Source organism: Coenobita brevimanus, chromosome 85 (assembly GCF_032717465.1).
Source record: "Coenobita brevimanus isolate Jiangsu-jjx chromosome 85, ASM3271746v2, whole genome shotgun sequence".
NCBI classification, from domain to species: domain Eukaryota; kingdom Metazoa; phylum Arthropoda; class Malacostraca; order Decapoda; family Coenobitidae; genus Coenobita; species Coenobita brevimanus.
In genome coordinates this window covers 6,704,388-6,718,832 of record NC_137038.1, presented here as the reverse complement: position 1 = coordinate 6,718,832, position 14,445 = coordinate 6,704,388, and the positions used below count along the sequence as shown (strand labels likewise).

The following is a 14,445-nucleotide window of genomic DNA, read 5'->3' as shown; positions in this document are numbered from 1 at the left end:
CCACAAACAAATTGCCTCCACGTTGTCCTGTCCTCCGCCATTTCACTGCCCTGCTCCCAACTCACACCCCCCTCTTTCATATACCTCTCCACCCCATCCCTCCATCTCATCCTCGGCCTCCCCCTCCCTCTTCCCCCCTCCACCTCGCTCACATACACTCTCTTCGTCAGTCTTTCACCCTCCATCCTCTCCACATGGCCAAACCACCTCAGTGTGTTCCTCATAACGCTTCCTATCACATCCACATCCACACCACAACGCTCCTTTATATCCTCATTCGTCAGCCTGTCTCTCCATGTGATTCCACAGGCTCCTCTTAAATAACTCATTTCCACTGCTCTCACTCTTGACTTGTGTCTTTCTAACAACATCCAAGCTTCACTTCCATACGTTAGAGTTGGTATCACAATACTGTCATGTAGTAACTTTTTCACTTCCATGCTCACTTCCCTGTTTCTTATCACTGCTTTCAAAGAACCAGCAACCTTTCTTCCCTGCTGTACCCTTTCAAGCACTTCACCCACCAAACCTCCATCCTTACTCATCACACTACCCAAGTACTTAAACGTACTCACATTTTCCAATTCCTCACTATCCAGCCTCGCTGTACATTCACTGACTTCACCTCTCTCAAAGACCATCACTTTACTCTTCCCTACATTCACCTTTAGATTCCGTTTCTTACACACACTCCCAAACTCATCCACCAAGCCTTGCAGCTCCCCTTCGTCGTCACTCAACAACACAGTATCATCTGCAAACAACAGTACAGGGAGTTTCCAAACACTATCCTCTCTCACCAGGGCCACTCCAACATCCATTACCCTACCTTGTACCTCTTTTATTACCCCATCCATGTACAGATTGAACAACCATGGAAACATGACACATCCCTGTTTCAACCCAACTTTCAAAGAGAAAAATTCATTTAGTTTACCATCCACACGCACTGCAGCCTTAGCACCATCATACCTACTCTTCACAGCATTCACCAACTTCCCATCTACTCCATATATTCTTAATACTTTCCACAATCCTTGTCGATCCACCCTGTCATATGCTTTCTCCAAATCCATGAAAGCCGCATACAACTTCTTTCCCTTCTCTAGAAACTTTTCCATTAAAGATCTAAGAATGAATATCTGATCTACACAACCTCTTCCCATCCTAAAGCCTCCCTGTTCTTCAACTAATTCCTCTGTTCATTCTCTAACTCTGTCAATAAGTATCCTACCATACACTTTTCCTATTATACTAAGAAGACAAATGCCCCTATGATTACCACACACTTCTTTTTCCCCTTTTCCTTTTTGGCCAATCTACACATCTTCCACATCCATTCTACTACTGTCTCTCCCCCATGGTTCAGCATTTCACCACACACTCCATCAATTCCTGGGGCTTTCCCCAATTTAACTTTCTTCATTGCTTCCACAGCTTCTATCTTACTGATTTCTTTCTGTCTTCTCACCTCCCTCCTTCTCCCAGCCATTCCCCAGCCACTTATACTCACATTACTTCCATCTTGTATGTTCAACAATTCCTTCAAGTGTTCTCTCCATCTGCTCACTTTTTCTCCCATCTCCACTAGTAATCTACCATTTTTATCTTTCATTCCCCTGCTAACCACACTTCCACCCTGTCTTACTCTCTTCACCTCTTTCCAGAACATTTTCTTACAGTCCCTCCACTTTACACTCAAATTCCTTCCAAATTCCTCATCCACTCTCTTCTTACTCTCTCTTACTAATCTTTTCACCTCTCTTTTTCTTTCTACATGTAACTCTTTCTTCCACCTCTCAACTTCTTCCATGCCCCTATTTCTCATTCATTCGCTGTATGCTTTCTTCTTCTGTGCCACAGCCTGTCTCACCTCTTCAGTCCACCACGCTTTTCCTTGCACCCCCCCCCCCATCTTCTCTTCCTCCCACACACCACATCACATGCTGCACATATTTCTTCTGTAAATATCCTGCACACACCTTCCACATCCCCCATCTGCTCCAATTCATATTTGCCCAATCGTTCCTCCACTTCTCTCTTATACTCTGCCTTTTTCTCATCCTCTTGTAACCTTTCCACTCTCCTTGCAACTACTCCTTCCTCTTGTCTTTCCCTTCTTCTATTTCTCCATCTTACTTGGATCCTAATTCTGGCCACCACCAATTAGTGGTCAGAAAGTCCACTCCCCCAATCTCTATAAGCTCTTGCATCCATTACACATCTTCACATCCTTTCATCCACACACACATAATCAATCATTGCCTTCTTTTCATTCATTTCACCACCCACCCTTCTCATCACTCGCCATGTATACCTGTGGATCATTTTATGCCAGAAGAGGGAATTGGCTATCACCAACCCCCTCCCAGCACAAATGTCCTCTAACTCACTGCTATTCTCATCTATCTCAGCAGGCACACCCCACTCACCAACTATTCCATCCACCTTCACATTCCCTACTTTACCATTCATATCACTGATCAAAAACTCTCTCTCATTCCTTCCAAACTTTTCCATGCACACTTCCACAATTGTCCAGAACTCTTCTCTCACTCTGCTAGCACGATCTTGCGTTGGCACATACACACACACAATCGCCCACAATTGTATTCCAACTTTCAATCTTACCCACACAATCCTTGACCCAAGTGATCCATACTGTCTTATGCTCTTCTTCCATCTTTTACTCACAACTATACAGTACATACTCCTTCCTTTGCCCTCTCATTCTCACCTACTCCTGCACATATACCCCATCCATACTCCCATTCTCTCACAGTTTCTTCTCTCCATTTTGTTTCAATTATTCCACATACATCCACTTTTGCACCCTCAAGCACCTGGGCAATCTCTCTCTCTTTCACCTCATCATTCGCTCCTTGTACATTCCATGTTGCCATTACCAAGTCCTTTGTCCGGTCCTGGGTCGTCATCGTTTGGTCAGTCCTTGTCCGAGGCTTCTTGTTTGTCTTTTTAGTTAGTTGTTTTCCAGGGAGGGGCACTAACCCTCCGCCAACCCTTTTAATCGCCTTGTACGACAAGCAGGGATACTGGGGGAGTATTCTTGATGAATTGGTAAAATGTTGAATTGCTGACAGCATGGTTGTTTTGATTTATACATTGTGTGATTTAAATAGCGGAGCAAGATAGATAAAGAGAGCAAGAGGAGTAAACAGAGTGAAAGACTGAAAGTGAAGATGCTGAGAAACAAAGAATTGACAGATGAATATCAGATTAAGGTAGTTGAGGAGTTGGAGTCAGTAAATTGGAAACAAATGGATCTGGACAACTTTCAAATGCCAAAGCTGTGTGATGTTGTGAGGTTAGCAACTAGAAAGAATGGTTCATCTTGGAGGGTTGGAGAGGTTGAAATGACAGTGGAAGAAAAGAGGAAGCAGTGACTAGAATGAATGCAAAAAAGGAGCTAAAAAGGGGAGGGGAATACTTGAGAGTAAGAAATATGCAAAGATACCAGTAAAGTGAGAAAAGAACAATGTAAGTGATGATCTTGGAAGAAAAATGAATGCAAATTAATTTGAAAATATGAAACTATTCTGGAAAGAGGTGCAAAAAATGTAGAAATAGAGGTGGAAAGAAAATGTAAGGTTGTGAGGGATGAAAGTAGAAGAATGCTGAACAATGGAATTGAAGTAAGGATCACTTGGAAAGAATATTTTGAAAGGCTGGTGAATGGGAATAATGAGAACTGAGCAATTGTTGGTGGTGTACAGAGAAGGAAATGTTGCTTCAGGAAATGTGATGAGGCAAAAGTAAAGAATGTTGGAATAAACATGAAGAATGGGAAGGCAACAGGTGTTGATGTAGTGTATATTGTACAGGGAATTTGTGTAACCAGTGTTTTGATGAAATCCCTAGTGATTTTGTGAAATGAGTTTAAACAGGGATGGGTTAATATAGGTTAGGTTAATTTATGCTGCGATTAGGTTAGGCTGGGATGAATGCTAAGTTTTGTTTAGTGCTTATCTAAATTAATCTAACCTAACCCAACCTAACTAGCCTACCCTAACATAACCTAAACTTAACGTAGATTATCCCAGCCTAACCAGACCGCAGCCTAAATTAACCTAACTTAAATTAACCCAACCCAGTTTAAACTTATTTCACGAATTCACTAGGAATTTCATGAAATCACTGGTTACACTAATTCTCTGTAACATACACAAAGATGATAAAGTTCAGTGGAGAGAATGGAATGAAGTCTTTGTTAGAGGTATGTAGAAAAAGCTGGGATGAGTGGAACTGTACCAGGAGCATGGAAAACAGCTTGTAATTATGCTCTCCACAAAATGGTGAGTGACGTGATTGCAAAAATTATTGTGGCATAAGTCTGTTTAGTGTTACAGGAATGGTACATGGAAGAATTATCGTACAGAGAATAAGGGATATAACAGAAGGACTGATTCAACAGGGTGTTTTTAGGAGTGGTTGAAGATGTGTGGATCAGATATTTCTGGTGAGATGGACCATGGAGGAGGCTTGTGAAATGAAATAAATATATAGATAGTGGGTAATTGTGGCGCTCCAATCGGATTGAGCTGGTGAAGGTTTATATCCAAATGGTGGTTGGGGTTTATTGCTCACGTAATGCCACTCAGGGATGAGCAAGGCTGATCACTCTCATCTTAAATGTCAGGACCAATTTTCCTAGCCCCGGGCTCCTACGCTCTTCATGGGGCAACGTAGGATTGGATGATGGATGGATGGATGGATATATGGATCTTGAGAAAAGCATACAACAAGGTAAACAGAGAGGGATAATGGAAGGTTTTGCATGTATGTGTGGATGGTAAGCTGTTGAATGCTGTTAAGTGTCAATGACAGTAGTGAAGCCTGCACAGGGATAGATGAGAATCTACAGCAAGTGAGTGGTGTAAGATCATTGTTGGAGTGAAGCAAGGTTGTGTGATGTCCTCATGCCTGTTCACTATACAATATATATTATATATATATATATATATATATATGTGTGTGTGTGTGTGTGTGTATTTTTATGTAGGGAAGAAGGAACCAAAGGCCAGGAGCCTGCAAATTTTTCCTTCCAAGAAAAAAAAGCAAAAACAATACAAATGAGAGCCAAATTCAAGATCCATTCATTTAGAGATGCCTGGACACACTGCGTTTGAAAGACTGGAGATCACAGGAAGTAGGAAATACAGACATAGGGAGACAGAGTTGACCAGTTGCATAAATGAAGGACTGGGAGTAATGGTTAACTCTGGCATTAGAGAGTTGGACAGAAAAGGGATGAGAGTTTGTTGCTAGACAGGTGATACATGCCCGTCATAGAGGTGGAGGGATGCAAGCAGACAGTTCAGAGGAGAAGTGACCATTGAAGTAGTGATAGAAAAGAGATAAAGATGCAGCAGTGCGGCAAAGAGACAGAGGTTGAAGGGAGCCAGTAAGAGGAAGAGAGTTAATGGGATGAAAAGCCTTTGACTCCACTCTGTTGAAAAGAGCTGCATGTGGGGAGTCTCCCCACACATGAGAGTTGTATTCTACACAGGGGCGAATGAAACTCATGTATAAAGTCAACAGCTGTGCAGGGGTAAAGAAGGTACAGAGATGGCTTAGCACGTCTAATCTCTTGGAAGCTGATTTTACAAGAGGTGTAGTATAATCTTTCCAAGATAAGTCTCAAGAGAATGAAACCCTAAGTATGTTTAAAGATGGCAGGATTGAGTGAGATATGATTAAACCATACTGCCTGTGGACCCTCCAAAGAAACATCGGTTGTGGCACTTTGGAGCTGCTGACTGGGAGGCCCTCAGGCAGTACTTCTTTGATTTTCCTCAGAATGATTATCGTTTTCATGACCGGGAGCCATCTGAGTGTGCCATGTGCATTATGGAGGTTATTCTTTCAGGCATGGAAGCATACATTCCTTTCTCATATCCTTTGACTAATGCAAATAAGGCTTGGTCTGATCACACTTGTTCTGTTGCTGTCCACAACAAGGAGAAGGCCTATAAAAAAGGTACCAGAGTCAACCCACCCCTGAATCACATTTTATGTTTCTGCCTGGAATTGTGCTAAGTCTGTTTTTCGCTTTGCTAAAAATAATTTTATCCATACTTAATGCTCTCAATTCTCCAACTCGAATAATTCCCGCTCCTTCTGGCACCTTGCCAAAAACCTTTCTAACAACATTACCTCATCATCCTTTCCTCCTCTTTTCTATTCTGATGGCTCTGTAGTTATTTCTTCTACTCATAAAGCAGATCTCTTTGCTCAGAATTTTTCCTCCAGTTCCACCTTGGACGATTCCAGTGATGCTCCTCCCTCAGTTCCCCCCTCTGCCTTCCTCATGGCTGACATTAAAATTTCTTCAACTGATATATTTTCTGTCATCATTGGCCTCAATACTAACAAGGCATATGGACCTGATGGGGTCCCTCCTGTTGTCCTCAAGAACTGTGCTTCTATGCTTACACCCTGCCTAGGTAAACTCTTTCGCCTTTGTGTATCAACTTGTACCTATTGTGCTTGCTGGAGGTTTGCTCTCATTCAGCCAGTTCCAAAGAAGAGTGACCATTCACAACTTTCTAACTGTTGTCCAATTGTTTTAACATCCTGTATTTCAAAAGTTTTTGAGTCTATTCTTAACAGAAAAATTGTAAAGCATCTTTCCTATCACAACCTTCTTTCTGATCATCAATATGGGTTACATCAGGGACGCTCCACTGGCGATCTTCTCACCTACCTTTCAAACTCCCGTTTATCCTCATTTTGGGACTTTGGTGAAAGCTTTGCCATTGCACTTAACTTATCAAAGGCATTTGATCGAATCTGGCATAAATATATGGATGGGGTTATGAGTGAGTTAAAAACTTGAGTAATGGAGAGAGGGATGGAATTGTTATTGAATGATACAGGTGGAGAAGCAAATATGATGTGCTGTTTGAACATGATGATATGATACCATGTTGCTTGCAAATAATGGACAAGAGCTTGATAGATTGATGCAAAGTTTTGTAGATGTCTGTGAGCATTGGCTGTGAAAGTAAATTTATTTTTTTTTAAATAGATAATGAATGGAGGAAGGAAAAACAAAGGGAAAAAAAAAATAAGTCCATGTGCCTAAAGACATCTTCCATTCATAAAATATTTATAACAACTGGATTTGAATTGAAGTGGATTAAATGTTTGTGGGAAACAACTCCCAGGAAGTGAATTCCAGAGAGTAGTACTGTAGTTCTGGCGATAAATGAATTTTGATAAGCAGAGATTCTGCATTGCGGGGGAGAGAGTGTGAATTCATGGGCGCTCCCAGCTGCCCGAGTATTTCGGGAGAAAATGTGAAGGGGAGGAACAATTGAAGCCAGTTCGTCTGAACACTTACGGTAAAAATATCTATAAAATAATGCTAAAGAAGCAACAACTCTACGTACTGATAATGGAGGAAGGTCGTGCGTGATGGCAGGATTATTGATTAATCTAATGGCTTTATTTTGAATTTTGTTCAACCGCCTCAATGCAACCGCTCCACATCCACTCCACAGTGGTGAACAGTATTTGATCTGAGAATGCACATGACTTTTGTAAATTGTGGCCCTCTGTGAGTAAGATTAAGTGACGATTACTGAGAGAGATTATGACCTGGGATATGACATGATGGTGAGGGAGAATAACCCACGCCATGCAAATTTTTATCAGCCTGATTACTTTCCCTTAGTCATTGTTTTAGGAATTTTTTATATTAAGTTGATTTTTTGAAGTGTTGTTGTAGAAGTGTGCATGGAAAAGTTTGGAAGGAATGAGTGTTTTTGATCGGTGATATGAATGGTAAAGTTGGGAATGTGAAGGTGGATGGAATAGTTGGTGAGTGGGGTGTGCCTGCTGAGATCGATGAGAATGGGAGTGCGTTAGTGGACAATTGTGCTGGGAGGGGGTTGGTGATAGCCAATACCCTCTTCAGGCATAAAATGATCCACAGGTATACATGGCGAGTTATGAGAAGGGTGGGTGGTGAACTGAATGAAAGGAAGGCAATGATTGATTATGTGTGTGTGGATGAAAGGATGCGAAAATGTGTAATGGATGCAAGAGCTTATAGAGGTTGGGGGAGTGGACTTTCTGACCACTACTTGGTGGTGGCCAGAATTAGGATTCAAGTAAGATGGAGGAATAGAAGAAGGGAAAGACGAGAGGAAGGAGTAGTTGCAAGGAGAGTGGAAAGGTTACAAGAGGATGAGATAAAGGCAGAGTATAAGAGAGAAGTGGAGGAACGATTGGGCAAATATGAATTGGAGCAGATGGGAGATGTGGAATGTGTGTGTAGGATATTTACAGAAGAAATATGTGCAGCATGTGATGTGGTGTGTGGAAGGAAGAGAAGACGGAGGGAGGTGCAAGGAACAGCGTGGTGGACTGAAGAGGTGAGACAGGCTGTGGCACAGAAGAAGAAAGCATACAATGAATGGATGAGAAATAGGGGCGTGGAAGAAGTTGAGAGGCAGAAGAGAGAGTTATATGTAGAAAGAAAGAGAGAGGTGAAAAGATTAGTAAGAGAGAGTAAGAAGAGAGTGGATGAGGAATTTGGAAGGAATTTGAGTGTAAAGTGGAGGGACTGTAAGAAAATGTTCTGGACAGAGGTGAAAAGAGTAAGACAGGGTGGAAATGAAGTTAGCAGGGGAGTGAAAGATAAAAATGGTAGATTACTAGTGGAGAAGGGAGAAAAAGTGAGCAGATGGAGAGAACACTTTAAGGAATTGTTGAACATAGAGGATGGAAGTAATGCGAGTATAAGTGGCTGGGAAATGGTTGGGAGAAGGAGGGAGGTGAGAAGACAGGAAGAAATCAGTAGGATAGAAGTTGTGGAAGCAATGAAGAAAGTTAAATCGGGGAAAGCCCCAGGAATTGATGGAGTGTGTGGCGAAATGCTGAACCATGGGGGAGAGATAGTAGTAGAATGGATGTGGAAGATGTGCAGATTGGCCTGGGAGGAAGGTAGAGCCCCGGAGGATTGGAAGTCAGGTATAATTATTCCCTTGTACAAAGGAAAAGGGGAAAAAGAAGTGTGTGGTAATCATAGGGGCATTTGTCTTCTTAGTATAATAGGAAAAGTGTATGGTAGGATACTTATTGACAGAGTTAGAGAAAGAACAGAGAAATTAGTTGGAGAAGAACAGAGAGGCTTTAGGAAGGGAAGAGGTTGTGTAGATCAGATATTCAATCTTAGATCTTTAGTAGAAAAGATTCTAGAGAAGGGAAAGAAGTTGTATGCGGCTTTCATGGATTTGGAGAAAGCATATGACAGGGTGGATAGACAAGGATTGTGGAAAGTGTTAAGAATATATGGAGTAGATGGGAAGTTGTTGAATGCTGTGAAGAGTATGTACGATGGTGCGAAGGCTGCAGTGCATGTGGATGGTGAACTAAGTGAATTTTTCTCTTTGAAAGTTGGATTGAAACAGGGATGTGTCATGTCTCCATGGTTGTTCAATCTGTAGATGGATGGGGTAATAAAAGAGGTACAAGGTAGGGTAATGGATGTTGGAGTGGCCCTGGTGAGAGAGGATAGTGTTTGGAAACTCCCTGTACTGTTGTTTGCAGATGATACTGTGTTGTTGAGTGAAGACAAAGGGGAGCTGCAAGGCTTGGTGGATGAGTTTGGGAGAGTGTGTAAGAAACGGAATCTAAAGGTGAATGTAGGGAAGAGTAAAGTGATGGTCTTTGAGAGAGAGGTGAAGTCAGTGAATGTACAGCGAGGTTGGATGGTGAGGAATTGGAAAATGTGAGTACGTTTAAGTACTTGGGTAGTGTAATGAGTAAGGATGGAAGTTTGGAGGGTGAAGTGCTTGAAAGGGTACAGCAGGGAAGAAAGGTTGCTGGTTCTTTGAAAGCAGTGATAAGAAACAGGGAAGTGAGCATGGAAGTGAAAAAGTTACTACATGACAGTATTGTGGTACCAACTCTAACATATGGAAGTGAAGCTTGGACGTTGTTGGAAGGACACAAGTCAAGAGTGAGAGCAGTGGAAATGAGTTATTTAAGAGGAGCCTGTGGAGTCACATGGAGAGACAGGCTGACGAATGAGGATATAAAGGAGCGTTGTGGTGTGGATGTGGATGTGATAAGAAGCGTTATGAGGAACACACTGAGGTGGTTTGGCCATGTGGAGAGGGTGGAGGGTGAAAGACTGATGAAGAGAGTGTATGTGAATGAGGTGGAGGGGGGAAGAGGGAGGGGGAGGCCGAGGATGAGATGGAGGGATGGGGTGGAGAGGTATATGAGAGAGGGGGTGTGTGAGTTGGGAGCAGGGCAGTGAAATGGCAGGGGACAGGGCGATTTGCTTGTGGCCACCCCAAACGGGATTGAGGCGTCTGGCAATAGATAGATAGATTTTTTGTCATCAGATCAAGTGTTTCTGAGCTCAAACTCTTCGTCACCCTCGTCTTTTTGTAACTTATGCCTCTTGGGTGGGTTTGAGGGCGGCAATAAGTCTCTAGCACCATGGGAGGTTGACGGGTGTGAATTCTGCATTGCTGGACTACAAACGAGAACTAAAATACTAAATATGCGGTATTTGGCAACAGTTCTGGTGGCATAGAGGGAGACACAACATTCCCATGGAAACCATTGACGCTTCCTCATGCTTGAAATTATGGCGCGTAGACCCATTGTCTCATATGAGGCAATCAGCGCGGCCAGTGGTGGCCTGCATATCTAAATTACTAAATATGTGGTATTTGGCAACTATGGTACGGCATGGCATGGCAACAGTTCTGATGGCGTAGAGGGAAAGTCAACATTCCTGTGGAAACCACTGACATTTCCTCGTTCTTGAAATTATGGCGCAGAGACCTATTGCATCCTATGAGGCGATCAGTGCAGCAAGGGGTAGCCTGCATATCACCTCATATGAGGTGATGAGCACGGCTGGGGTTAAGAAGAAAGGTAGATACAGTATGCAGAGAAGTAGATAGTTGATTGGCACGTGGAAGGAAAGTGTTAGCTGGTTCTGTGAAGGTCTTGATACAGAAGGCTGGGTGTGGTGGCTGTGAGAGGCTTACATGAAGGAATTTCAGTGCCTACTGTGATATTCGGTTGTGAGAGTATGGTGCAGCATTAATATGAAAAGTCAAGAGTGAGAGCAGTGGAAATGGGGCCGTTGAAGAATGTGTGGAGTGGACAGGATAAGGAATAATGTGATTTGTAAAAAATGTGTAGTAAGGAAGTCTGGACACCAGAGTTGGAGAGAGTGTGCTTAGATGGTATAGTCATGTGGAAAGAGTGGTTGTGAATTGTGGTGAAAAAGGTACAGTATATGAGCATAAGTGAGTTTGAAGGTGGGAGGAGGCATGGTAGGCCAAGAAAGTGGATAGATATGGTAAATGAATATGTATGAAAGTGAGGTATGGAGAATGTTAAAGCTAGGAATCTAATGGCCACTTGAACAGCTTGGAGGAAATATGCACAGGAGGGTGCACAATTAGGGATTGCTACTCATTCTTTCCTGGTGAAGTGATAGTCTGTGGATTGATTCAGACTGATAGGTGATATGAAGTGTATAACTGTAGATGTTATGCCTGTGGAGTGGAGTCAGGAATCCAGGGGCTTGAATGGTGAGTGATTGAGAGTATGACTTGTTTGTATGGGCAGACTTTTGGTTGGTTTTTCCTATCAGTTATTTTTTTCTTGCCCACTTAACCCTTCCATACTCCTTCTTTAGATGGGAAGAGAGATTTCGATGATGATGAGCAAGAATAAAATGGAAAGCACAACTCTTCATTGAATACTGTACACATTTATATTTTAATGCAAATCACAGTTAGCTTACCAACTGACCAGCTTACCTATAGACCAGATGCAAGTGCCAGAGCGAGGTGTGAATCGTCCAGTCCGAATGTGTGCAGGTGATATTTACAAAGGCCAGGGTAGCAGCATGTGTGTGTCTGGCCGATTGGAGACGGGATATATTCAAGCTGGCGATCGACTCCTTCTGCTGCCCCAGGGAGATGTACTTACTGTCAAATGTAAGTAATTAGAGTTTGCCCACCATGACCTGATGGAGACTGTCGTCCTTTTACGGCTTATTTCAGAAACTTCTTTGGCAGAAATTGTACCTATAGTTCATCAACTCTGAAGAGACTAATTTGTTTGTAGTTAACTTCACATACTTCAGTGGCTGAATAAGATTTTTTTTTTTTTTTTATTGCATGTCTTTTTGACCAGTATCATATTTAAGTTTTGAGCATCAGCATTGAAGGTGAAGAGGTAGCAACTCTTGGGCAAGGTAAAGTGGAATTGATTCGATAGAGAAGGTCATGTGAATTTATGTGGAGAGATCACTAGGTAAATGTTATGTAGATAACATGTATATTGTAATTTGGTAAAGATCCTCAGTCCCTTTCAGGTCAGTAGATGGCCAAGTGTAGTTAGAGTGGAGAGTTTATTTGAATAGTAACTCACTCGATGTAGTGATGCTGTCAGGTGTCTGCCCTTTCCTCTCCTTCATCCTTCTTTCCTTCCATCCTCTTCTGTCTTCCTTTCCTTCATTCTTTCCTTGTCCTTTTGCCTACAGGTAACTTTACACTCCTTCTTCTGTCTTTCTTTCCTTCATTCTTTCCTCTTCCTTCTGCCTGTGGGTGACTCTACACTGAGTGACAAGCCAAATGGTTTCCTGTACACCAGGAAACCATTTACTACTCTGGGTGGTAACCATATAACCAGATTTTGACGCCAGGTGGATTAGTGGGTAATTATTGTGCTCCAAATGGATTGAGCCAGTGAAGGTTTATATCCAAGGTGTGGTTGGGGTTGATTGCCTATGTAATGCCACTCAGGGATGAGTGAGGCTGGTCACTGCCATCTTATATGACAGGACCACCTGCCTAACCCCGGGGTCCTATGCTCCTCATGGGGCAATGTAGGATTGGATGATGGATGGATGGATGTAACTGAGAAGATTGATTGGTGCCTTATAGCTAATTCTCACTGAATTTCCTTTGACCAACACTATTCAAGTTGTAGGATTGGCCCAGTTCCATTAGGAGAAAGCAGACTGACTATAGTCACCTTAACAATTTTCCACTTTGCTCAGTAGAACTCTCCTTCCCTGTTTATCATGGTACTTTACTTCTTGCTCACACAGCTGTTCAGACAGACAGTGGTGGTGGGGTGGGGTCAGCATTTGCCGGTGACCACGTAACCTTGATGGTGGGAGGTGTTGACCCATCTTCCCTACATGTTGGGGACTTCCTTTGTGACCCTTCCCACCCAATACCCCTCGCCACCCGTGTTCAGGCTCGCATTGTCGTCTTTAATATTGTTGTGCCACTCATCAAAGGTGCTCAGGTGAGTTAGAATAAATGTACTTCACAATACTCTTAGTATGCTTAAAACTGAGAGTGTGAAATTGTAGACAAGCACCTATTAATTGATGGTCACTTATGGAATGACCTTGGGTACCCTATTAGATTTGATCAACTTGTGGACCACAGCCAGAAATGAAACTGTGAGGCTAGACATGTTTTATCTTCATCATGTATATTAGAAAATATTGTCAAAAACTGGGGCTTGCCTTCCATTCCAAGATTTCAGGTTTAAGTATATGGCTGTTAGTTTCATAAATCAGTAGTTTTAACTCTTCTGACTGCGAGTGTGAGGACTTTCTCTTGAGTTTAATAAAATTGTTTGGAAATAGCATGAATAGAATATAAGAGCTTTGATTGTATTAGATTAGTGTGAGTATCCAATAATTCATTCACCACCAAAAACCTCCCCAAAACTAAGTAAAATAGTTTGGTAGTAGCAGTAGCAGTACACTGTATGAAAGGCATCCATCCATCCATCATCTAATCCAGTGTTGCCCCATTTGGAGTGTAGGAGCCCAGGTCTAGGCAAGTTGGTCCTGACATTTAAGATGAGAGTGACCAGCCTTACTCATCTCTGAGTGGCAATGCGTGAGCAGTAAACCCCAACCACCCTATGGATATAAACCTGCGCCATCTCAATACGAATGCAGTGCCTTTATTGCCCAATAAACCAGGCGCCATATTTTGGTTGTATGGTTACCACCCAGCATAGTAAATTGTTTCCTGGTGTACAGGAAACCATTTGGTATGTCACTCAGTGTAGAGTCACCCATAGATAGAAGGAAGAGGAAAGAATGAAGGAAAGAAAGTCAGAAGAGGAAGGATCGAAAGAAGGAAGGAAGAAAGGAAAGAGCAGGCATCTGAGAGCAGCACTACATCAAGTGAGTGGATGGTGAGTGCCCCCACCAACCATTATGACATAACTGTACTAAAGAAATTATGTTGTTTGTAATGAGTAGACAGCTTTTGCTTTGAAATTGTGTTGGTTTTTATCATGTTTGAACATGGCTGTTGTGAATAGGGAGTATTGTGTTGTCTACCCCAGGTCTTTTTGGCCAAGCATACTGATTGACCACAGGTAAGCAGCTTCTTAGGGGCCGTCCTG

General features: G+C 42.4%; 1 protein-coding gene across 1 annotated transcript in view; it reads left to right on the top strand.

Moving 5' to 3' along the window:
* Nucleotides 1-14,445, top strand: part of HBS1 (translation elongation factor EF-1alpha (GTPase) HBS1) — a 93,124-nt gene that overhangs the window by 69,646 nt on the left and 9,033 nt on the right. Inside the window, exons 12-13 of the mRNA XM_080280526.1 lie at nucleotides 11,826-11,999; nucleotides 13,118-13,320. Of these exons, the coding sequence (XP_080136652.1) occupies nucleotides 11,826-11,999; nucleotides 13,118-13,320 (377 nt within the window). The remainder of the gene's footprint in view (nucleotides 1-11,825; nucleotides 12,000-13,117; nucleotides 13,321-14,445) is intronic.